Genomic DNA, 25,404 nt, shown 5'->3' with positions numbered 1-25,404 from the left:
CTCTGTTAGAGAAGAGAAAGCTGGAGGTCCTCTCAACTCCAGTTCTCTGTACAGTATCTGCCGTTATGCATTGTGGTGTTGTGAGCTGACAGGATAGCCATTGGTCGCTCCCCTCGGCCACTGTCACAGTAAGGACTGGTGTTGCTGAAGATGAAGCTGAACTGAGGGAAGTGGGTCATTACTTGGGGCTGTGTAAAAATCTAACAAGGTCTTATTCGCTAGGTAAGTCATGCTCTTTTTATTAAATGCTGGCGTGTGAGATGGGTGGTTATGAGTTTCCTCGGTTGCTCTGTAACCGAAGCACAATATTTATTTACCGCCCCAAGGGACCTCGCGGATGACCATGCGTCTGAACATTTGGTTCACATACACCGCAGCACGCGCTCTCATTGTTTCTTTTTGTATGCCTCGCAATGTTTCTATTTTCCGGCCTTGTAGCTATCTGTTTCTCCATATCGGTGTCCTGCTCCACGGTTCTGTGTTCAGTTTTGGAAGATAGAGCTGATTTTTGCATGTGACGAGGCCGCGGGCGGCCGATGTGTTTGATGTATTTTTCATGTGCTTAGGCTACTATTGAACGATGGGGAGGAGGGGGACAGCCTGGAGGTGCGACACTTGAATGGGGATGTTGTTGAAGTGGAAAGGGTTTGGGGGGAGATGGGGTGAAGGGGGGGGCGAGGGGGACTTTCGCTCTTCTGCCGCCAGCGACTGCATGTCAGGGAATGGGGAGGGAGTATACTTGCAAAGTCTGTCTGATGTACCATACCTCCCACCCGAAAACACACTCACACTCAACACAGGCGTTCTCTATGATCTAATACCGACATATACACAGTCGTCAGTTTAAAGCGACACAATGCAACAAATAGCAGTCTGTCTCACTTGACAACAGTGTGAGCATTTATTGTAAGTAACATTTGAGTAGCCTATAAACAATTGTTCGTTTGTGGCATATACTTTTCTGGCCGTACCTTCCCTTTAAAAAACAAGGATAAACCCTTTAAAAAACAAGGATAAGATGAGACATTCCAATGTCATTTCTGCAGCACTCTTTCTGCTCACATCTTTCTGAAGTTTCCCTTCTACCTTCCCTGCCCAGTTTAAGAAGTGAGTCATTGGGTAGGCTAGCAGTCCATTCTATCAGAGCGCTAGAGAGAGTGGATGGGATGGATAGAGATTCTGGATAGAGCGGAGGTTAGTCACTGATAAACATTAACGTTACATAGGAGGGTGGACCGATGGTGAAATACGGAGGGCGCCGAATCTAGTTCCTCTACGAAGCACTTGTCTACCAAACGGTAAGACAAGGCCCTCCTATGAATCAATTCACACATTTTGTCAATCAGAATTATTATGTAACCGGTGAATGAAATAAGGAATGGTAAGGTTGTTTTGTATGAGTGGGAGAGAGGTTATCGCTACGGCCGAGAGAGGAGAACTCGGATATGGGGTGAGCTGATAGCGCTGCTGCTATAGGGCTATGCCATTACGTAACGCACAGTGGAGATTCATTCATCTTTATATTAACTTCATAAAACCGCGTTTTTTACCACATCTGTTTTTCTCAAACCATATTATGTGGTCTATGTAGGATAATATTACATCTCGACGCTATATTGTCGTGAGATCTATAGCCTATAATAGTCTATATGCTTTCATCGAGCATCGTCGTTCGTTCATAACATTTCAAATCTTTTTCAGAACGAATTAATAAAAATGAATGTTCAAGCATTATGCTGTGTAGCTTCAAAGCAGGTGGTGCATTGAGAACAAACAAACGCATTAGACTAATGGTGCATCCCGTAGTTGACAGCGTTTATGCTGTGTAGTTTAACATAAACTAAAAAAGGATGGAAATGCGTTTTATTGTTGGGATATTGCAGGAACCACAAATGAATAGAAAACATAGATGAACATATATCCCATCACCTAAATGTCGATTTTACTTGATAACTTAATGCTCACTAATCGAGCGTCAATATTTACATAGATGCCATTGGTGCGCACGACCCTGAAACGTTAGTTGCTGTCCTTCAGCGGAACGTTAGTTGCTGTCCTTCAGCACAACGTGCCTGTGCATCATGGGACAGAGCTGAGAATGAGTGACAGTACCCCGAAGTCAGGATTAGAGAAATTTCCATTCAGAGGAGACATGTAAATATTTGATGGTAATATAAGTGGAGTGCAATTGGACGCACTGAGCAGCTCCTTTTTACCATATTAGAAAAATAAGGAATAGGAGTGATGGCTAGAAGATTAACTAGTATTAGGCAAATCTAAAACATATTGTGAGTTATTCAGCAGCATACAGGACTGAATCAGGAAACGAGGCGGGAGTTATCAAATTATAGCATGCAGATTTATCTAAAAATGTAGGCTAACTCAGGGATTAGCCTTGAAACAATTGCTTTAACTAACTTTCACCAGAGGAGCTAAATGCCTTTTATGCTCGCTTCGAGGCAAGCAACACTGAAGCATGCATGAGAGCACCAGCTGTTCTGCTCTCCGTAGCCAATGTGAGCAAGACCTTTAAACAGGTCAACATTCACAAGGCCACGGGGCTAGACGGATTATCAGAACGTGTACTCAGCATGCTCAGATCAACCGGCAAGTGTCTTCACTGACATTTTCAACCTCTCCCTGACCGAGTCTGTAATACCTACATGTTTCAAGCAGACCACCATAGTCCCTGTGCCCAAGAAACTGAAGTTAACCTGCCTAAATTACTATCGCCCTGTAGCACTCACGTCTGTAGTTATAAAGTGCTTCGAAAGGCTGGTTATGACTCACGTCAATACCATCATCCTGGAAACCCTTGACATGACGCAATCTTAATCGCACGCCACACGGCCCTTTCACACCTGGATTAAAGGAACACCTATATGAGAATGCTATTCATTGACTACAGCTCAGCATTCAACACCATAGTGCCCACAAAGCTCATCACTAAGCTAAGGACCCTGGGACTAAACACCTCACTCTGCAACTGGAACCTGGACTTCCTGACGGGCAGCGCTCAGGTTGTAAGGGAAGGCAACACACATCTGTCACGCTGATCCTCAACGCTGGGGCCTCTCAGGGGTGCGTGCTCAGTCCCCTCCTGTACTCCCTGTTCACCCACGACTGTTGCCAAGCATGACTCCAACACCATCATTAAGTTTGCTGATGACACAACAGTGGTAGGCCTGATCACCGACACTGATGAGACAGCCTACAGGGAGGAGGTCAGAGAACTGGCAGTGTGGTGACAGGACAACAACCTCTCCCTCAATGTGAACAAGACAAAGGAGATGATTGTGGACTACAGGAAAAGGAGGGCCGAACAGGCCCCAATTAACATTGACGGGGGTCTAGTGGATAGGGTTGAGAGTTTCAAGTTCCTTTGTGTCCACATCATCAACAAACTATCATGGTCCAAACATATCAAGACAGTCGGGAAGAGGGCATGACAACACCTTTTCCTCATGAGAATAAAAAGATTTGGCATGGGTTCCCAGATCCTCAAAAAGTTCTACAGCCGTACCATTGAGAGCATCGTGACCTGTTGCATCACTGCCTGGTATGGCAACTGCTCGGCATCTGACCGTAAGGCGCTGCAGAGGGTAGTGTGTACATCACTGGGGCCAAGTTTCCTGCCATCCAGGACCTATATAATAGGCGGTGTCAGAGGAAGGCCCCAAAAATTGTCAAAGACTCCAGTCACCCAAGTCATAGAATGTTCTCTCTACAACCACACGGCAAGCGGTACCGGAGCGCCAGGTCTAGGTCCAAACAGCTTCTACCCCCAAGCCATAAGTCTGCTGAACAATTAATCAAATGGCCACCCGGACTATTTTACTGACCCCCCCTCCCCACCGCCACCCACCCTTTGTTTTTACACTGCTGCTCCTCGCTGTTTATTATCTATGCATAGTCACATTACCCCTACCTACATGTACGAATTACCTCGACTAATTCGTACCCCGCACATTGACTCGGTACCGGTACCCCCTCGTTATTTTATTAAATTTTTTACATTTTATTTACATTTTATTAACTATTCTTTGTTGGTTAAGGGCTTGTAACATGTGACAAATAAAATATATTTTTTGTCTCTCCTTTTCTAAACAGTGAATCTCAGTCAAGGGTCAAGAAGAATTGATTCTCGGTCAAGAAGTGAGTTTCGGCAAAGGAAAATGCTTCACCAGAACCGACCCGTGAATCCCCAGTACGAAGGCCAGGGAGGCGGCTCCTCCTCACTGCGGATACTCAGCAACAACAGCCAGCCTCAGGAGGGCAACAGGAAACAAGTCAAGAAGGACGGCAACTTCAACTTCCTGGGTCAAGACGATGACATCATGATGGGAGGGGACGAGAACCGAAACCAGGTACGTCCTTGTAACCTGGGCTTGTTGGATCGCGACCAGCCCCACCCTCCCTCCTCCTCATCCTCTTCCAACCACTACGGTCCGGGGCCCCTGTCTCCACTCTCCCGCCTTCCCTGCTGGAGCCCCCTGGATCCCCTGCCTGAGATTGAGAGTGGAGACAATGGGTACAGAAGAGTCGCCCCCGACGGCACAGAGGAGGGCAAGATGCAGGAGGAGATGGGGAGGATGAGCGATGACGAGAAGGAGAAACAAGAGCTGAAGGGAGGCAGCATGAAACAGGGAGTGGTGGTGGAAGAGGAGGAGGTGGAAGTGGAGGATTCAGAGGAATGGGGCAACAGCGACTCAGAGTTTGAGTTCAGGTCCAGCGGCAGCCTGTCCTCTCTCAATATGGAGAGTGGAGGCGAGGGGGCTGGGATGGGGGGGTGGGGCAGACTGGGGAACAGCCTGCTTGATGGGGGAACGTTGTCGGACTCGGACACGGACTGCGGTGAGCTGCCTGAGCTGGAGGACGCCGTGTGGACCCTGAGGGACCGCGAGCGCTTCAAGGCCCAGGAGATGGAGAAGCACCAGGTCCAGCTAACCATGTACCGCAGGCTGGCTCTGATCCGCTGGGTTCGCACCCTGCAGGGCCGCGTCCAGGAGCAGCAGAACCGCCTCCAGTCCAGCTTTGACGTCATCCTCGACCACAGGAAGGAGCTGCTGCGCATGGGTGCTGGCACCACTGCAACTGCCACCGCCAGCCAATCGTAGAGCAAGAAGGAAGAGTGGAGGCCATAACAGGAAGTGGTCACTAGCAGAGACAGGACAATCTTTGAAGGGGAATACAAAGGCATTGTTGCCATTGGCGATGGTTAATTTTGCTTATTTTGTCCCAGGCTTAACTTTCCCTGAACTAGACAATCTCCAAGCCTCCTCTGAGATTTTACTCTGCTGTGGTGTTTTAATAAGTGGATAATGCAGTTTGTTTTTTATTTATTGGCATGCTACCCTGTGTCACTTTCCAAACATATCCATGTCACCTTTCTTCTTGAGAGCCAGGATATCTTTTTTCACCCTAATTCTGCCAATCTATTGAAATATATAAAATATTATATGAGAGTTTAAGAGTTTAATAAATGCTTGTATCTTAAAATGTTCTATATACGTGTAGACTGTGCTATTTTATTTGTTTCTATAACTGTGATATGCCAAAAAATATTCAAAGTACAACATATGAGGTGAAATGTTTCTTCTCCAGTGGCATAATACAATTGTTTTAGAGTTATTTGTGTATCGATAGTTGATCATTTATAAGGTTAGGATGTTGTTGGGATTTTACTAGTCTATTTGCACTCTTCGCACAGTATAAACCCCACATCAATGTTAGGTCAGCATACAAAGAAAAGTGTGGATTAGCAGCATATGAGAACAAGTAGGCTATGTCAGATAGCTTATATTGAACACATGCTAAACCTAAGCTATAGGCCGTTAATTTAACATACACTACATCACAAAAGTATGTGGACTGATCCCCCCCTTTGCTGCTATAACAGCCTCCATTCTTCTGGGAAAATGTTGCAGGGTGTCCATTCAGCCAAAAGAGCATTAGTGAGATCGTGTACTGATGTTGGGCCTGGCTCGCAGTCGCCGTTCTATTTCATCCCAAAGGTGTTCGATTGGGTTGAGGTCAGGGCTCTGTTGCAGGCCAGTCAAGTTCTTCCACACTGATCTCGACAAACCATTTCTGTATGGACCTCGCTTTGTGCATGGGGGCATTGTCATGCAGAAACAGGCCTTCCCCAAACTGTTGCCACAAAGTTGGAAACAGAGAATTTTCTAAAATGTCATATGCTGTAGTGTTAAGATTTCCCTTCACCGGAACTAAGGGGCCTAGCCTGAACCATGATAAACAGCCACAGACCATTATTCCTCATCCACCAAACTTTACAGTCATTGGGGCAGGTAGCATTTCTCCTGGCATCTGCCAAACTCTGATTTTTTCATCGGACTGCCAGGTTGTAAAGCGTGATTTATCACTAGAGAACACATTTCCTCTGCTCCAGAGTCCAATGGCGGTGCACTTTACACCACTCCAGCCGACGCTTGGCATTGCACATGTCGATCTTAGGCTTGTGGGCAGCTGCTCTGCCATGGAAACCTATTTCATTAAGCTCCCGACGAACAGTTATTGTGCTGGTGTGGCTTCCAGAGGCAGTTTAGAACTCGGTAGTGTGTGTTGCAACCGAGGACAGACGATTTTTAGGCTACGTGCTCCAGCATTCGCTAATCCCGTTCAGTGAGTTTGTGTGGCCTACCACTTCACGGCTGAGCCGTTGTTGCTCCTACACATTTCCAATTCACAATAACATCACTTGAAGTTGACTGGGGCAGCTCTAGCAGGGCAGAAATTTGAGGAAAGGTTGGAAAGTTGGCATCCTATGACGGTGCCACGTTGAAAGTCACTGAGCTCTTCAGTAAGACCATTCTACTGCTAATGTTTGTCTATGGCGAGTGCATGGCTGTGTGCTCTATTTTATACATAAAGCACTAATAGAACAGTTAAAGCCTCATGGTATTCATTGTTGAACATTGCATTGCAGCCACTGGTCCATGACCTTTCAGTACAATCTTCTATTTATCAGCAGCACAAAGTTCGTTTGTATCGCCTCATCATGACTGTGTTCTGTTGGTGGTGTGATAGCCCTGTGAAGACCAAGCATCACTCTTCATAGGCATGATTACTGCGTCTCTCGTCGCTGCGGGCAGGGAACGTGTAGCAGTGCTGTGTGTGTCTGTGTGAGTGCTTCCAGAGATACCAGCCTTCGCCAACTAATCTGCGGTCTGAGTTGAGCTGGTTCTGCAGGTTACGGTCCCCCGGGGAATCTGTCAGTTTGCGCCCCGGGGCCAGGCGGTCCTATCCGGCCGGGTGAGCAGCCTCCGGTCCAGTCCCGCAATATGAGCCAAACCCCGGGGCAAGTTTGGGATAATCCTCGGTTATACCTCCGAACTCCGGGCGCTCAGGCTTATGTTCTAAAGCTTATCGCCTCTCCTGGACGCAGGCATGACAGTGAACATGTGAGAGAATTAACATATTTATCTGTTGTTTATTGGTTTTTAAGATGTGTGTATTTAGGGCATCAAAAAGGGAAGCGGCTGGGATAACACGTTTGTTCTGTCATTGTCCTGCCTGTGAACAAATACCGTTTCCAAAAATCGCAGAGAAACAAAACATATTGTGAACATAAAATCCCCATGATGTAGTTAGGCAGGCAGTGAAGTTAGCCTATACAATTAGATGGGATGGAGTTGTTATTATGTCTTGTTAGCTATTGGCCTCAACTCCACAAAGGGCCAATTCAAGCAAATGTCTCCTTTGTTTCTGTAAGGAGAAAAAAAGTGTTATTGGATGCACATTGTATCTCAATTTGGGATTCTGCGCTGTGTCTAACGTTAAACACTGTGACCTCACCCTGAACACATCTCTTCGTCTCAGCGACACTGTATAATAGGTTCGCCACACGGCGGGACACGAGGCATGTGTGATGGAGGTCCTGCTGGGCGCGAACAGCGGCACAGGCGAAAGAGCACCCCGCACGGGGAGAAGCACACGCACGGGAGAGCTGCGGGACGCGCCACCGTCTCTCTCCTTGAGCAGAACTGCTAAAAACGAGCGAAGATAACGCCTCAAACTGCGTTGCTAACGTTTTCTCCCAAATTATTGCTGAGGAGAGAGAGGTGCACACAGCTGTGCCTGGTGTCATCCAAGTCGGTGTCAAGTGTTTCCAAGTATGTGTGACCCTGCGATATTCGTGAAATAACGATCCACCTACTCATTACATACACTCCGACAATTGAATGTATGGAATTTACGTTTCAGACTGTTGTGGCCATTGTGTAGAGACATTCTATCTGGCAACTTTGCGCGCATTCGGGCATAACTTGGATTTCGATAGCAGTGGTGTTCTGCCTAAAACGCCAACTATTCTCATGAATTAGGCTATATTTTATATCAATGATATTGCCTTCATTTAGCCTAACCCCTGTATTTCTGAAAATCATGAATTGATCATCATAGTCCAGGTCAGGCTAGTCCATCCCATGCGTAATGGTGCCATAACGCATGATGGTCATTTTCAATGATTTGCCTATTGTTGACGTGTTTTCTTTCCCATCACTCGGTCATGTCTTTTTCACACGACAATGACAACAAGCTGAACCCACCATGACACAGTATCCTGCAGTTGGCCTATAAAGCGGAGTGAAATAAGAACTATATTTTAGTCCAGCAGAGGGCGACTCTTCATCATATAGCTCCTTTTGTCACTTACATTTTTTTAAATCCAATTGCGTGTTAAGAACACAAGGGGGCTATCTTCTGCATGATCCAATGAAGTAGCTTCAGTTCAGCCCGTGTTTTGTGAGTTGGACATATAGGCCCGTACTACCCAGTGTTGTCTGATGAGTCCATAGAGCAGACTCTCTCTCTCCCCTCTCTTCTTTCTCTCCCTGTCTTCCCTCTGCCTGATGTAGTGTGACAGTGTGCTTGCCCCCAGCACTCTGTTGGCGTGGAAACAATCAGCTTTGACAGAAAGGGGGTGGTGGGGGATTGGAGGGGAAAGGGGGGCAGGGGGGCTGCGGCCTGCGGCCTGTGTATGATGAACTGGATAGAAAGACCTGTCGCCAAAAGAGAAAGAGCAAACATACAGCAGGATAGATAGATAGATGTAGTTAAGTATCTCTCCACTTTTTACCAATGATCTACATAACAAATTGAAAATGAACTAATATTTGCCATGAGCCACTCAGACAGTATATATGGCCTTCTTGAGTATGAAATTGTGTGGGGTTTTTGTGAGTTATGTTCTTTTTTTTTTTATTAAAAAAAAAATATTTATTTTATTGGTTCATTTCCAGCCAGGCTTTGAATCATTTAATTTTTTATATCAGTATCCACAGCAGTGAATTAGAATTAAATTAATGAATGGAAAATATCCTCATAGAAATACCAGGCACATTTTAATTCATGAACGGAATTTCAAACCACTTCCTGAATTGCCTGAATTGGAAATGGTTAGCAAATGCTCAAACTACCTTCGGTACAACTGGAGGGCTGTAGCGTTACAACAGAAAGCACAAGTAGGCTATATCATCACAACCTTTACAGTGCTGTGAGGATAGAAATTGTGCACAGAGCCTTAACAAAAGTGTTGATGGAGTGCTTTATAAATGCCAAGGAGAGTCAGGGATGGGCAAGATATGTCCTTATATAAAAAATGGGAAGTGTTCTTTGCGTCACATGACAATTCATTCATCCACATATTTTTTTAATGTAATTTTAATATGATGTTGAAAATGTTTCGAGGTCCAACGTATCATACGCAATGTAAAGTTATTATTGAAATGTAGGTTAGGCCTAATAATGATACTATTCTCCATAAAGTAAACCACAATCCAGAGGGTTTATTGAGATATATCCTCATGGATTCATAGAGGCCTGTATTTGTTTTTGTTTTATTTTGGACATAAAATGGACTAATTCAATTAAGACATCATTCATCCTAATGCGTCATCAGCTTGTTAATGCAGGTCATTGTAGGCCTATCTTAATTGATGAGATTTAAGAAACCTGTTGGCTGACATGAAATGATGATCCCTGAATATGACCACACCAAGTTAGCCTATGCCTATACAGTGCGTCTATAGGCCTATATTTCAATTTGCTATCATGGTTGTGGGAATAGTAGGTCTTCTGAAGACCTGTATCACTGATCATTTGCCTGCCTGCTTGTCCAAGTGAGGGGTCCTCTGGGGGTTCGCCGGGACTTTCTGAATGTGGGGGTCTTGAGAGCCTGTTGGTGGGGTCTAAGGTATAAGGTTCAGCTGCCTCGGTTGCTTTAACCAGCTAATAAATATGAAAACAGCGGGTTAAAACTTGTATTCGTTCTCTGCTTGAAAGGATTATACCCTTCTATAGAGTCCCATGTAAATCCCGAAACCTCATAATGCCCAATGTTGTCCCATAAAACTGTGTCGGACAATAGAGAGAGAAAGGGGGCTTTTTCACGCATAAGGGGGTTTCACAAGAGCACATTGAGAGAAGCCCCTCCGCGACACGCCCATGGATTATGGGCTGTTGGTGAAAGCGCTTCTGGGAGCGGCAGGTGCGTGTGCCAGACACGGGGGTCGTGCGGTCGGCGACCATATAGGGGAGCTGACTATGTCGAATGCGCGCAGCTGCCAGCAGGAATTTTTTCAGAGATTGTCACTTCCATTTAACTTGCTCTTTTTCACCCCCTTGAGATGAAGTGGTCTCTCGTGCCCAGTTTCCCTCGACGTCCCTCTCCCGGTTTGCAGACGAAAGGGACCGCTAAACGGTGACATCCCATCCCGCCTCAGCACCGTGAAATTGTGGATTAAACCGATAAACGGTGCCACTGATATCGACCTCGCATTTCTTCAGGACGTATAATTGAATGCCAACATCTAAGAAGGCAAGGTTAAACAAAGTCTTAACACAATAACTCTTGTCTATTCCCTCGACACTTCTATTCAAGCCCCATATTTCTAAATCATGATCCACCACACCATAGGCCAGTCTGTTGGTTAGTGTGAAATTGGTCATGCAATTTTGCAGTAACTTATCAAATAAAACAGGTTACAGTCTTGCCTACTCAGTCAATTAGGATAGCGCACAAATCTATGCTGATGTTGTCTACATTCACAAAGGAAAGTCTGTGTGTGAAGGTCAAGAATCTTATCTCTGTAAATTGAACCATGTCAAAATGCTTGAGCCTCACAGCCTGCACAGCCACAACCTCATTTTCCAGACTGTTTCTTAATATTTTTAGTGTTTAGAAAAAGACAAGCATATTTTTTTTTGTAAATTGAAACGGGGGGCTTTAGCCCGTGTAGGATATTCCCTCAAATTGTTTGCACCATGCACATTGATTGCTAATCTCTGTCGTTCAAACCATGTCCCATTCCAGCAGCTCTCCCCTTAGGGCAAATTGGGTCCATACATAATCCTCCCAAACTCCGTCGCGTATCCCACTGTGTTTTGGCTAAAATGCTATGTCTGTCAAAGCACAACATTGTCTGCTTTTCACACCATTTCTGGCAACAAAAAATGATTCATTCCCCCTATAGATACAAACAATAAGACTAAATGACAGCAACATGTATGATCAAACACAAGTGTGTGTGTTTGTGTCTGTGTGTTAGAAGGTTCGATTTAGTGGTTTGTGAAGATACATATATATTTTTAAATACATCTGCTCTGTTCACTAATATAATTCCTAATATTCTACTTGCTGGCTCGTGCGGTTTCAACCCGTGAGCCTCTGCTGTATCCACCGCTGCCAAAAACGGACAGTGAGTGCTGCAGCAGCCAGTGAATAAAATGAAAGATGAAATAGTGTGATAAACTGGTAGATAATCATCTTTTCATTAAACTTTCATCCCGGGCTAACTTAAATATTCAAGAGCCCAATTACACAGCTTGTATCTTTTTTTCTTTAACAAGAGCAGTCAGGGTGAGTGTATCTCGCTTAAGGGTTCAGTGAGAGCATCATTACTGAGTGGCCACGGGGGAGTTGACCCATCTCTCATGTGTTGGGCAGGAACCAGACTGAGAGATGGAACAGGCTGGCTGATGGCTGTCTAAATAAAGTATAGAGAGACAGAGAGGTGTATAGATTTTCCGGGCAGATAGTGGAAAGATGTGTGCCATAAACAGTGTGCGTGTGCGCCCCACTCTGATCTAGTCGCGCTCGCTCTCTCTCTCTTTCTCTCTCTCTCTCTCTCTCTCTCTCTCTCTCTCTCTCCTCTCGCTTTCTGTGAGTGTGTCAGTGTATTAGCAGTCAGAGCACTGAAGCCCAGGGGCGATTCCTGTGTGTGCTTGCGATAAAGGGAAAAGGGAGGAAGTATAGGGGGGAAGGGGTGCGATAGTAGTGTGTGTGTGTGTGTGTGTTGTGGGGGGGGGCGGGGGGATGTGGAGAGGAAAGAAAGAGAGGAGGAAGTTGGGAAGGGGGGATGTGCAGAGAGAAAGGGGGGTAGAGATATAAAGAAAGAGAGAGTATGAAGAAGGGGATGAACAACCAGAAGAGCTGAGAGAGCTTCCTCTGTGCTGTCAGTGCTCCTGGATCATGTCCCCACTGGGCTCTCTCTCTCTCTCTCTCTCTCTCTCTCTCTCTCTCTCTCTCTCCCCCTCTTTTTCACGAAAAGAGGAGAAGAGTGTCTGGGCAGGGTAATTAAGAATGGCCTCTAAACACAGGAGTATGGCAGGAACGCTCCAGATGAAAGTAAATGATTAAAATAATTACAGGCTCAGAGCTGACGAGCCGGAGTGTGGGGTGGCCGCCGGACATTTGTCGGTAATTAGATAATTAATCTGAATGCAAATGATGAGCCCTAACGAAGCAGTCAAGCTGAACCAGCGACAACTGCCGAGAGTGAAATAGGAGAGGAGAGAGAGAAATATGAAAATGAGTATAAAGTATCCAGCTTCCAAAGTCAGCCTGCCAAAACACATCAGAATTGTAAATCAATAACTCTAGCACCCAGTTTGAGTGTAGCTTGTGCACAAAAAAAACTCCTCACATCTCTACATCTATAACTCTCACTCATTGTGACAAGTAGATATGAATAACTTGTTAAAAATACACAAGCCTACAAAGGGTGCCTGACAGTCGGAGCTCGAGCAACTGCATAGCAATTTCTAATGTTACAAAAGGTGCATTTTCAGAGAGCTCAAACTGGAGGTTTACAGAGCCCAGAGAGACAGAAAACTAATGATGAGTAATGCTGAGATTTCTGCACACAGTTTAAATCCATTTGCAAATTGTGTGTTTATGGCTTTCTAACCTGACTGTTGATAATTTTCTAACCTGCCTTCAACAAGCTACGGAGTTGGGAGGTTTGGAGGGTTGGAAAGAACAAACTGAAAGAGCAATCCCGCTTGAAAAACAGAGCAAACTGATTTCAAACTCAATAAAAATATAAAGCATATGATAAAAAAGATGCGTTGCATAATCCAAAAATGCATTACAAAAAGGGAATTTAGCTTTTAGTCTGTGTGTGTGTGCGTGTGCGTGTGCGTGTGTGTGTGCGTGTGCGTGTGCGTGTGCGTGTGCGTGTGTGTGTGTGTGTGTGTGTGTGTGTGTGTGTGTGTGTGTGTTAAGCCTAGCAGCATCCTACCGGTTAAGAGCGTTGGGCCAGTAACCGAAAGGTCTCTGGTTCAAATCCCTGGCTGACTAGGTGGAACATTTGTCGATGTGCCCTTGAGTAAGGCACTTAACCATAATGGCTCCTGTAAATCGCTCTGAATAAAAGCGTCTGCTAAATTACTAAAATGTGTTACAACATTTTTTATGTGTCTTTGTTTTTTTTTATCTTGCTTTAGGCTATTAAACACCCCACTTCAATTAAAAGAAAGTAGTCTGTATATTCCAGAGATAGACCGTGGTACATTAATAATTTTCAGCAGAGGGCTCTGATTTGCAGTTGGCTTTCAGTGGCACCAGACCTGGGTCACATGAGAAGGGGAAAAGCTTCATATATCATGACGTCAACATCTTGCGCCAATTATTACAGTTTTGCTGCGTAATCTGAGTGTACGAACGAGTTTGAGTTGTTGCTCAGGCCAAACTTCTTTAAAATTGTTACCCATAAATTACAGTATGGAATATTTGATCGGGATTCAGGGACAAGACTTTGTCCTGGTTGCTGCTGATAATATTGCCGCCAACAGCATCATTCAGATGAAACAGGGTAACGTTATGACTATGACATCGCTCGTATGCAGTTAGCCAACTAGCTATTTAACCGGCTTTTGTTGGCCATGAACTAATTCATAAAATGTTTAAAGTTAGTAAAAGGTCCAACATATTTGTCTCATACATTTCCGTTTTGAGTCATATGTTAACTTACTAGTTAGAATGGTTGTGTTAATTAAGCATTCTAGCCTAACTAGCTAACATCTGCTGTTTGAGCTAAATAGTTAGTTAGCTAACTAGTGAGCTTCCTTTCTCATTGGCTAATGAGTCGAGATCGGAAAAGCACACGCTCTTAGCTAACTGATGTGGCTTCCAGCATAAATGTTAGAACAGTATCTCTGCTTTCAGTTCTCACCTAACGCTAGCTATCTGTCTATCTTGCACGATTTTAACTGTTCACGCGACTAAATGTGTTGGGAACAATCGCGTTGGACTGTCTACCTAGCTTGTTAACTTGCATGTTTACAAACTCAAAACGGTGGGTTACAGACTTGTTAGATAGGTAAAAAGGCTAGCGAGTGTGTTAGCCAGCCAACTAGGTAGTTTGATTCTTCGAATTGTGAAAGTGGAATTCGGCAAGGAGTGCACACACAAGTAGGCCCAGATTACTATCAAAATGACTTGCAATATTTTCCTCTGTCAAAAAATCTGAAAGCTATTTGTTATCAAACACATTTTAGGAAAATTGTGTATTCTTTTTCTTTAGTATTTCCATGCATCATGTTGAACATATCAACTGGTGTGTGTGATTTGAATAACTAACACCTTGTCTATGCCCTCAGACCAAGACAAGATGTTCAAGCTGAGTGACAAGATTCTATTGCTTTGTGTGGGAGAGGCAGGGGACACAGTGCAGTTTGCAGAGTACATCCAGAAGAATATTCAGCTCTACAAAATGAGAAACGGTAAGTTCGCTTGTTTCTCTGGTGTCAAATTAAAGATGACCTAGTAGCCCTATTATTCATGGCACCGCTACGCTTCTAATCTTGATTTAAAATATAGATGTTAGATTTGAATTACGGTGTTTCCATGGTTACGGGTGACTTGTAATGGACATTCCTTTCGTTTGACTCTCTTGTCTTTCAGGTTATGAACTCAGTCCAAAAGCGGCAGCCAACTTCACACGCAAGAACCTTGCAGACTACCTTCGAAGCAGGGTAATTATTTGCCTAACAAATCAGACACTAGCGAAGATTCCATCCAATTGGCAACAGATTTCTATGCAAATATTCTAAAGTGCATAAAACGAAATGCACGTTTTCCCACCAGAGATGTTTCCATAAAACAGACTTGTTGTGGATAACAGGCTGTGCGTGATGACTTAGTGCACAAAATAATACTTTGGGGATTACTTTCCAACTTTTTAAATGTGTTGCCATCGCATTTTCAATTCTTCCGAGGGTTTTGTCACAAACTGTTGTGCTATATAGCAAGTCTGTGCCTACTCTGGTTTTGACATGTGCGCTGTAGTCAACAGCTCGCAGATACAGTGCGTGTAGGATAGCCTACATAAGGTTATTATGGATAAAAGCAAGATTATTTTAATTTGTCAAACAGCCAAGCATTGATCATCATGTCACCAGAATAAGACCCTTGATATTTATTGGTAAGGAGCATCAAGCTTATTATCATGCACTTTCACCACGCTGTGAATTTCACCGTAACTTATTTAACCTGCAGCCTAATAGACTGCATGCTATTAGGCTGCTATCCCGAGTCAAAGTGGGAGGTCCACACAACATACAGTTGAAGTCAGAAGTTTACATACACTTAGGTTGGAGTCATTAAAACTCGCTTTTCAACCACTCCACAAATGTCTTGTTAACCAACAAAGTCTGTTAGGACATCTACTTTGCATGACAAGTAATTTTCCCAACAATTATTTGCAGACAGATTATTTCGCTTATAATTCACTGTATCACAATTCCAGTGGGTCAGAAGTTTACATACACTAAATTGACTGCCTTTAAACAGCTTGGAAAAGTCCAGAAAATGATGTCCTGGCTTTAGAAGCTTCTGATCATTTGAGTCAATTAGAGGTGTACCTGTGGATGTATTTCAAGGCCTACCTTCAAACTCAGGTGTCATCTAAAATAACCCTGATTTATAAGACAGTTCTTAATTGATTAATGGTGGTCGGACCCGTCTATGTGAAGCTAGTCACAATAAGGATTAGCCACAACAGTGGACTTTGCGGTTAGCCTTCAAAATAAAAGTATGGTTAAATTCTACTACTTGTATTCCTTTGCATAATTGTCAATGACATACTTTTATTCTGAAGGCAAACCGCAAATTCCACTATTGTGCCTAATCCTTAGTGTGGTAAGCTTCACAACACATACCCCCGTCAGGTCGAGCTTCACTAGCCAAATTAAGCTTGCTGGTTGCTTATAACGGTAGCTTTGGGCAACAGTGTTAAGTAGCTGGCTAGCTATTTATTTTCATGAAATTAAGTTCAATTTCAATAGGTGAACACAAGTGGCAACCTAGCTAATACTTACTCACAAGGATTCGTAAATCATTGCTAAGAATAATGAAAATGACTGCAGGTTCTACTGGTCATTGTTTTCAGGCTGGTTGTATTGGTGCTAACTAAGTACCAAGCTAAAGTTAGCTACCCCCAGAAGTTGCGGTCTAACAAATTATGCTTTATTACCAACGTGGTATTGTTAACACTTTGTTCGTGGCCAGTGTTTGCTTGTTTGCTGACTTTTTTTGTACAGCTTTGACAGTGCTACTGTATCTTTTTTTACATGTGAAGACCCAAACGTCTTTCCATAATATGTATGTCGTGAAGCTAATAGCAGTGACGCTATTACTGTGTAACCCCAGTAGGGCAACATCTGAAAAATAGCGCACTTGGAAGTGTACTAGTGCTCGACCAGTCAGCGAAAGCCAACATCACCGACGACAGAGAACAGTTGACTGTCAAGGGATTTCCCATTTGAGTTGTCTCTCTGAAATTGTTTTAATCTTTCAAATGACTGCTCAACTTGTTGACTGCTTGATCCACACAGCAGACATTGTGGGCTAGGTTAGGAATGCTATGTTGCACCTGTAGCGCAAAATTTTACTTGGCGTCATTACGTACATTATATAGGTATGCACGGTAGTTTTGACATCGGTTTTTAACATCGCCGTTAAACTAGACATCGGGCCGATACCAATGTTTGCATTTTTAGCTAATATCGCCCGATTCCGATATGTTCACCGATATATCGTGCATCCCTAGTTTGCACCATTGGTGTTCTTAGAGGAGTATCTACACAATTAACATATTATTTCCCCATTGATCAAAATATGCCTTTTTGATTAGACACCCTAGAATATTTCTTTATTTCCATTTCCATTATAAATAGAGGGAATGCTTTTTATGTCCTTTAACCTTTAAGTCCACCTGTGACATGCAGTCACGACTGCTAGCATGAAAAACGCATATTTTAAATTGTCAAGAAAGGTATTAATGCCCATGAAATAGGCTACCATGTGCATCATCCGCATATGAATTGTACATAAAGTATGATCACTTATCTGAGAAAGTACAAAAAAAATATCTGAAGATGTTATCTGAGGGTCCCCTCAACACCTAAGTTTGCTTTGGAGCTTTGAAATCGGGAACTTGCACAACTGTCAATAACTTAATAATAAAACCTCTGATTGGTTTAGAATAAAAAGTGTTATGGATATAACCTGATTAATTGGTTGAAGCATTAAACAGCGAGAAAAAAACGTTTGTTTAAAAAAAAAAAATGTAAGTCCAAAGATGAGAGTGGGTTTAATAAGTACTCTTACCCTATTTCCTCCTATGTAATTGTGCATGGCTGTAAAGCTACAGCCGTGACACCGTGGGACAATGTCATTATTTAATGTGGACCCATGCTTGTATTTTCTCCAGTGTAGCCTACTATGTTACCACTAAGTTGCTCTGTGCTTTTGCCGCTTAGCCTTTGTCACACATTCAGGTGGGAATTCAGTCTGAGCCTCCTACACGGGACATTTAACCTTTGCAGAGCATGTTTTTAGATGAAAATTGGGCACAGGCATGTCGGCCCGCTTCCAGCGTAGCAACTATTTAAAAGAAAAAACGACTGCTTTCGTGACGTGCTTGTGTAGCACACATGGTTCCACCCGTTTTGTCTCTGTGTTCCTCTACTATATCAGTTTGAGATGTGGGCAGCGAGTCTATTTTGACTGATCCAGAGACATTTGTCAATATGTTGTGAATTGGCATAAGTGTCGCTCTTGTCTCAACGGTACGCAACACCTGCGGCAGAAACGTAATGCAACCCACTGGGTCCCTGTCCTACCACTCCTTGGAGTGAAGTGTGTGTGTGTGTGTGTGGAACACAGGAGTCAAGTCTCCTTGTATCCGTCCCTCTAAATCTCATCTGGTTGTGACGAGGTTAATATGTTAAGAAGAGTGCAGCCGCTGCCTGTCACAATAGCAGAAGGATGAAAATAATTACAAAAAACAATTAGTGAGGCTGAGAAGGGAATGTGGGACACAAGGAGGTGGGAGCCAAGGGAGTGGGATATGGAGGGGGGAGAGGGGGCCAGTCCCGAGGGCTTTGAGCTAGACCCAGAAGTCAACACGGCACAGAAGAGAGTGCGAGCGAGCGTCTGTGTTAGTTAGGCTGCTGCTGGTTCAATATGTGCTTTAGATATTGGATAACATTACAAAATATTCAGAAATACATGCTTGCCCAAAGGCAGTAATACCATATCTTTTTATCCTGTGGTGAAAATATCCTTGTTTATGTATATTATATTTTCGTACGCAGGGTTCCCAAAAGTATTGAGATTTTTTTTGGTTAAAGCAATTTCTCGTCGACATCCCACACCTTCCTTTAGCTATGCTCCCCAATTCACACCCACCCCAGAATATATGGACATGCAAATATGTTACATAAACATGTTTTCCACTCCTTCCTGAGCATTTCATGTGTTTTTCTCTCTTGTCTACCTGAATGGAGGTGAGCTACGCTGTTAAGCGAAGAGGATGTCTCTTGTGGTTCGAAACCTCGGGGGATAAGTGGTAGCGTTGGAGCTTGGAATTGGGGGGTGGGGGGGGGTGATCTTGCACTGGGTACCTACCAGGGATCCAGAACAACAACTGGGCCTCTTGATAACCCCAGGAGTAAGCGCCAAGCTTCAGAGAGATGGTGTGAGAGAAGGGAAGATGGAGAACACTGGCAAGCAACTGTGAAGAAACCTGAAATAAACTAGCTGCATTATGTATTTCAAAACTGTATTTGGTGGCAGTGGTCTTTTACAGGGTTTGTAGACCATTACCTCAGTCAGATGTCGCCTCTTGGGTTGTATCCAAAGGAACAAGTAAGTCTTCTTGCTTATTTAAAGATTTAGCAAGAAGTCCACAGCCAACAGTTTGTGGTGCTAGCGTCACATATGGGGTTTTCTTTTTTTAGTACAGCACGGGCACAAATAATTACTAGTGCCATATTGCACACGACTCCCCTGTTCCAGCACCGATGAACAATTAATACAGCACATTGAGGAGAAATGCCAATAAAGAGAACATGTCCTGGGGCACGGGGAGGAAGAGAGGGGGAGGAAGGACACGGTGCACAGAGAGGGGGGAGGGAGGGCACGGTGCACACGGTGCACAGAGAGGGGGGGCACGGAGGGAGGGCACGGTGCACAGAGGGAGGGGGAGGGAGGGCACGGTGCACAGAGAAGGGAGGGCACGGTGCACAGAGAGGGCACGGTGCACAGGGGGCACGGTGCACAGAGGGAGGGGGGCACGGTGCACAGAGGGAGGGCACGGAAGGAGGGAGGTAGGGCGCGGCACACGGAGAGGGAGGGCACGGAGAGGGAGGGCACGGAGAGGGGGAGAGGGAGGGTACGGAGAGGGGGGGGGGGAGAGGGCACGGTGCACAGAGGGAGGGGGGAGGGAGGGCACGGTGCACAGAGGGAGGGGGGAGGGAGGGCACGGTGCACAGAGGGAGGGGGGAGGGAGGGCACGGTGCACAGAGGGAGGGGGGAGGGAGGGCACGGTGCACAGAGGGAGGGGGGAGGGAGGGCACGGTGCACAGAGGGAGGGGGGAGGGAGGGCACGGTGCACAGAGGGAGGGGGGGGGGGAGGGAGGGCACGGTGCACAGAGGGAGGGGGGAGGGAGGGCACGGTGCACAGAGGGAGGGGGGAGGGAGGGCACGGTGCACAGAGAGGGTGGAGGGAGGGCACGGAGAGGGGGAGAGGGGGCGGGCACGGAGAGGGAGGGCACGGAGGGAGGGCGGGGGGAGGGGGAGAGGGCACGGTGCACAGAGGGAGGGTTTGTGGTGCTAGGGAGGGCACGGAGAGGGCACCGATGAACAATTAATACAGCACATTGAGGAGAGGGCACGGTGCACAGGGGGAGGGAGGGCACGGTGCACAGAGGGGAGGGCAGGGGGGACGGTGCACAGGGCACGGTGCACAGAGGGAGGGGGGCAGGGAGGGCACGGTGCACAGAGGGAGAGGGGGGAGGGAGGTAGGGCGCGGCACACGGAGAGGGAGGGCACGGTGCACAGAGGGAGGGGGGAGGGAGGGCACGGTGCACAGAGGGAGGGGGGAGGGAGGGCACGGTGCACAGAGGGAGGGGGGAGGGAGGGCACGGTGCACAGAGGGAGGGGGGAGGGAGGGCACGGTGCACAGAGGGAGGGGGGAGGGAGGGCACGGTGCACGGAGGGAGGGGGGAGGGAGGGCACGGTGCACAGGGGAGGGGGAGGGAGGGCACGGTGCACAGAGAGGGAGGGGGAGGGACGGTGCACAGAGGGCAGGGGGTGCACAGAGGGGGAGGGAGGGAGGGCACGGTGCACAGAGGGGGGGGAGGGAGGGCACGGTGCACAGAGAGGGAGGGGGAGGGAGGGAGGGCACGGTGCACAGAGGGGGAGGGGGGCACGGGCACAGAGGGAGGGCACGGTGCACAGAGAGGGAGGGGGAGGGAGGGAGGGCACGGTGCACAGAGAGGGTGGAGGGAGGGCACGGTGCACGTAGACGGAGGGAGGTAGGGCGCGGCGCGGCGCACGGAGAGGGGGGGCTCGGCGCATGGAGAGGGGGGGAGAGAGGGCGCGGCGCACGGAGGGGGGGAGAGGGCGCGGCGCACGGAGAGGGAGGGAGGTAGGGCGCGGCGCACGGAGGGGAGGTAGGGCGCGGCGCGCGGAGAGAGGTAGGGCGCGGAGAGCGGTAGGGGGCGGGCGCGGAGAGGGAGGGCGCGGAGAGGGAGGGGCACGGCGCGCGGAGAGGGGGGGAGGGCACGGAGGGAGGGCATGGCGCACGGAGAGGGGCGAGGTGGCGCGGCGCACGGGGAGGGAGGGCGCGGCGCGGGGGGAGGGAGGGCACGGAGGGAGGGCGCGGGGGAGGGGGAGGGAGGGCACGGAGAGGGGGGGGGGGGTAGGGCACGGGGAGGTAGGGCGTGGCGCACGGGGAGGGGGGAGGGAGGGTGCGGCACGGGGGGGGGCATGGAGAGGGGGGGGGGGGGCACGGGGGGAGGGGCTCGGGGAGGTAGGGCGCGGAGAGGGGGGGAGGGAGGGCGCGGCGCACGGAGAGGGAGGGAGGTAGGGCGCGGCGCACGGAGAGGGAGGTCTGGTGCAAGATTTAACGAGCCTGCTGCCCGGTTGTTGGTGCCCTCTGAGGTGACACGGGGAGGAAGGGTTTTTTGATGCCATCTCCTGCGCTGTATTGTTACGTTGTAACCTGTGAGACCGGTGTCGCTCGGGTGGGTGGGGGTGATGCCACTGGGGTGTTCCGTGGCACACCAATGGGTTCAGGCATGGCCTGGCGAGACACACACAACCCCTCTCCACAGGGAGCATGGCAAGTCAGCCTTTCTTTCCCCTGGTAGAAGTGTCTAACACACATTGATACTTGGGGCAGGTGTTCAGATTACAGCAGGTTACTGCAACTCAGGAGATGTCACATTAGACATCCACTGTCTCTCTCTCTATTCTAGGACTGGGTTCATGTGCAACGCTTAGCTGCTGATTTTTAGCATTCACTTCATAGCATCGGTAGGTTTGACTCCTTTTAAACGGAAACTCTACAATTGTCGAATGACTAGTTTCACACCATGACTGGTTTCTGAAACTTCAATTTGTCCTGATTAGAGGGATTATAGCAAGGAGGGAGGATGGCGAAAGAGGAGTATTGCGAGCGTGTAAAAGAGCTCATTGAAACGGAGTGGCTAGAAGGATAAAATAAGTAATTTAAGGGAGAGGGAAGGAGAGAGAGACTACAGAAGTTTTTAATGAGCCTTGGCGTTACTCCAGGGTGAAGGCGGGAGTGGAGGGGGGTGTGTGGGGGGGAGGGTGATGGAGGGAGCAGCGGGGGTGCCACCTCCCAGCAGATGTCATACTGCTGGTGACACCATGACCCCCCCCCCGTCCTCCCCCCCCGTCCTCTCCAACACCCAAACCACCTAACCCCCCTCCATGTCACGGCAGTTTCACACCCCTCCCCATACTTTTGCGCCGCTGTTGTTGTTTAATCTCCTATTTTGTTAACTTCCAAATCACAGCCGATATTTAGGAGCGGCGACGTTTGAGCGAGCTGAAAAGAAACAACATTTTATTTGCCTTCTGTTGCGGTCTTAATCATACGCTGCCGCTTCAAAGTGTCTTTCACCCAGCTTATTGCAATGATAGTTTAATGTGCTGACCATAGAGAGAAATCGTTGGCGTGCAATATTAAATCGATTAGTCTCTATGGTACTGACTATTGGTCGCTGTCGGAGCATCAGCCTTGGACGGTAATAACGAAGGAATGGAGAACTGGACCTTGTTGTTCGGATGTGGGCGAAGAACTGTAACGTGTGTGTGATCATTTAGTTCATCGTCCTTCCTTACATCTCCATCGTGAGAACATTGTCATCACACGATAACGTCTTCATATCGCGATAATACCATAATGTTGCGATAATAATCACAATTGCTTTCCACACCTTCGCTGACCAATGCCTCTCTCGCCAGACTCCGTACCATGTGAACCTGTTGCTGGCTGGGTTTGATGAGACGGACGGCCCAGGGCTCTACTACATGGATCACCTGTCTGCTCTGGCCAAGGCCCCCTTCGCTGCCCACGGCTACGGAGCCTACCTCACCCTGTCTATCCTCGACCGCTACTACAGACCAGGTGGGTTCCCTCGTTCTCCATCCCGTCTTTTTACTATTCCTCTATTTTATTGCCCTCCATCTCCTCTTTCTGCCTCCTCCTGTTCTTAACCTCTTGTCTGTTTCCCCTGTTCCTTTGGCTGTGTTCTTCGCGCTCTCTCAACACTTAACAGAATTGAAATAGTAAATGATTGAAGAGTTCTTGTATTGAAGTTAAACTTGATCGGGATGTGCAGTGAGTCATATTGCTCTCTTTTTATTCCCGTCTCTCGCTCTCGAATCTCTCTCGTGCTTCAGATCTGACTCGTGATGAAGCTGTGGACCTACTGAAGAAGTGCATTGAGGAGGTGAGCTTTTTTTTTCTCTCCTCTCTCTCTGTTTTAGAGCGAACTGAATGACGGCGGTGTGCTTCATCACCACCTCATTAGTTGGTTTAAAGTTCATCACGTTTGGAGATATTGCTGTGATGCACGTTGTAGTTGAATCATTTCCCACACAGCAGTCGGGTGCAAGTTACTTGAATTGATCAAATTGAGACGTCTCTAATTTAGGAAAACTACATTTAGCGAGAACTGTTCAATGAACTGATATCACCTATAACAGGAACATAGCTTTGTTTTCTCCTATATTCTAGTCCTGCTCCGTGCATTGGCATGAAAAGACTCGTGATCTAACTCTCCTCTCTCTGTCTCCTCCAGCTGAACAAGCGCTTCATCCTCAACCTGCCCTCCTTCACCGTCCGTTTGATTGACACGGAAGGCATCCATGACTTGGAGAAGCTTATGCCCGTGGGCGCGAAGCTCCTTGCTCCGGCGCCAAGTTCCTAAGCGCACTGCTTACCCCCTAATGCCCACATATTTTTCCTTCTGTACCCTAGACCTTTGCTCTTTTTGTTCCAATAAAACGTGACACACCGTTGAGATATCTTCGTCCTCGTGGTGCTTTCCTCTGTGTCCCCTATAAAGAGAACAGCCTTCTGGCTGTGTACGCTGCAGTCTGTCTTGTCTTCTGTGTGCCTCTGTATGTGTTGTGTACGTGCATAGTCAACCATGAGTGAAAGTGAAAAGCCATATAATATGGGTTTTTGTTTATTGCTATTTTAAGTCATGTACCTCAGTAACATGTGGGTCATGTCCAAAGACTTGGAACACCAGTTTAAGTACCAAATATTATGCTTGTATTGCGCGCACAGTATATTTAAGCGTTATGTTTGTTAAATACATAGTATATAAACTCATTACCTAGCTGTCACAACACTTACAATCCTAATTTACCTCTATATTCAGGAAAAATGTAACCTCTCTACAGCTGGAATAGTGAATACCAAGCCAGTGTGTCTCCAACTCCTCTCTCTCTTCCTATACCGCAGACAGGTGATTAATAAACATTAAACAATCCCTCCTCTCCCAAACACACCGGAATCTGATGGGAAGAGCAGCATATGTTTGCCTGGAGGCACAGAGAGATGGAGAACAACCCTGCTGAGTGTCAGATATAGGAAAGGAGGGGGAGGGGTAGGTCACAGGGAGATAGGATGGGGGAATTGATACTTGGGGTAATGTGGAGGGAGGGGGCAGGTAAGGAGGTGTAGAGAACAAGCAGATAAGAGAGGTAGTTTAACAGATGGGGGAGAGGGACGGAAGCTGAGGTGCGGTATTGTGCACTGGTGTCGCGGTGGTCTCCCAGGTAACGGTGGGGCTGGCGACTGCCTGGCACGGTGACAGTTACCGCTGTGATGGTGAGGGATCGTTTTCACTTCATCGCTCTGCCGTAAATGGGCTCCCTGAATTTTTTGTGGCCCCTGGGGTGCACGTTCGCATCAGTAATTATTAATTTGTGTATGTGAGAAAGGGAGGTGGGTAGTGTGTCTATGGTTAATCATAAGTGGTGAATTGCTTATTTTTTTTAATTAGCAACATATTTTCTCTATCAAAAACGTTTTAGTAAATATTTTTAATTGTACATCTTAAGAAATTATTTTTGAGATAAAAACATTTTAAAAATTCACCTGAAATTGTACTTAAACCATTCATATTTTGAAGGATCTAATTCATGGCCAGTGGTTTGTAGGTATTAGAATTAACCTTGAAAAGCATCCTTCCTCCATTATCGACAGTGAATGATAAAACGATACCCAGACAGTCTGCATCAGTTATTCTTTAATAATATATTACATTTAT

At 46.7% G+C, this 25,404-nt stretch overlaps 2 protein-coding genes across 2 annotated transcripts; both read left to right on the top strand.

Moving 5' to 3' along the window:
• The first annotated feature begins 115 nt into the window (after positions 1–115).
• Positions 116–5,426, top strand: LOC139392238 (uncharacterized). The gene is made up of 2 exons (XM_071140078.1): positions 116–222; positions 4,111–5,426. The coding sequence occupies exon 2, from the start codon at positions 4,176–4,178 to the stop codon at positions 5,115–5,117; it is 942 nt and encodes a 313-aa protein (XP_070996179.1). The 5' UTR covers positions 116–222; positions 4,111–4,175; the 3' UTR covers positions 5,118–5,426.
• An 8,453-nt stretch (positions 5,427–13,879) lies between these two features.
• LOC139391894 (proteasome subunit beta type-2-like) lies at positions 13,880–24,146 on the top strand. The gene is made up of 6 exons (XM_071139512.1): positions 13,880–14,114; positions 14,902–15,024; positions 15,206–15,276; positions 23,084–23,246; positions 23,522–23,571; positions 23,923–24,146. The coding sequence occupies exons 1-6, from the start codon at positions 14,024–14,026 to the stop codon at positions 24,049–24,051; spliced, it is 627 nt and encodes a 208-aa protein (XP_070995613.1). The 5' UTR covers positions 13,880–14,023; the 3' UTR covers positions 24,052–24,146.
• The last annotated feature ends 1,258 nt before the right edge of the window (positions 24,147–25,404 follow it).

This window comes from Oncorhynchus clarkii, chromosome 32 (genome assembly GCF_045791955.1).
Source record: "Oncorhynchus clarkii lewisi isolate Uvic-CL-2024 chromosome 32, UVic_Ocla_1.0, whole genome shotgun sequence".
Classification (NCBI taxonomy): Eukaryota; Metazoa; Chordata; class Actinopteri; order Salmoniformes; family Salmonidae; genus Oncorhynchus; species Oncorhynchus clarkii.
Note: the sequence above shows the minus strand (reverse complement) of the source record. Positions and strands in the feature narration are given on the sequence as shown.

Excerpts from the sequence above, each read along its gene's own strand:
- LOC139392238 (XM_071140078.1), top strand. The coding sequence starts at position 4,176 with ATGCTTCACCAGAACCGACCCGTGAATCCCCAGTACGAAGGCCAGGGA.
- LOC139391894 (XM_071139512.1), top strand. The coding sequence starts at position 14,024 with ATGGAATATTTGATCGGGATTCAGGGACAAGACTTTGTCCTGGTTGCT. Across the intron at positions 15,025-15,205 it reads GCTCTACAAAATGAGAAACG|GTTATGAACTCAGTCCAAAA; the intron begins GTAAGTTCGCTT and ends CTTGTCTTTCAG. Across the intron at positions 15,277-23,083 it reads CAGACTACCTTCGAAGCAGG|ACTCCGTACCATGTGAACCT; the intron begins GTAATTATTTGC and ends CTCTCTCGCCAG.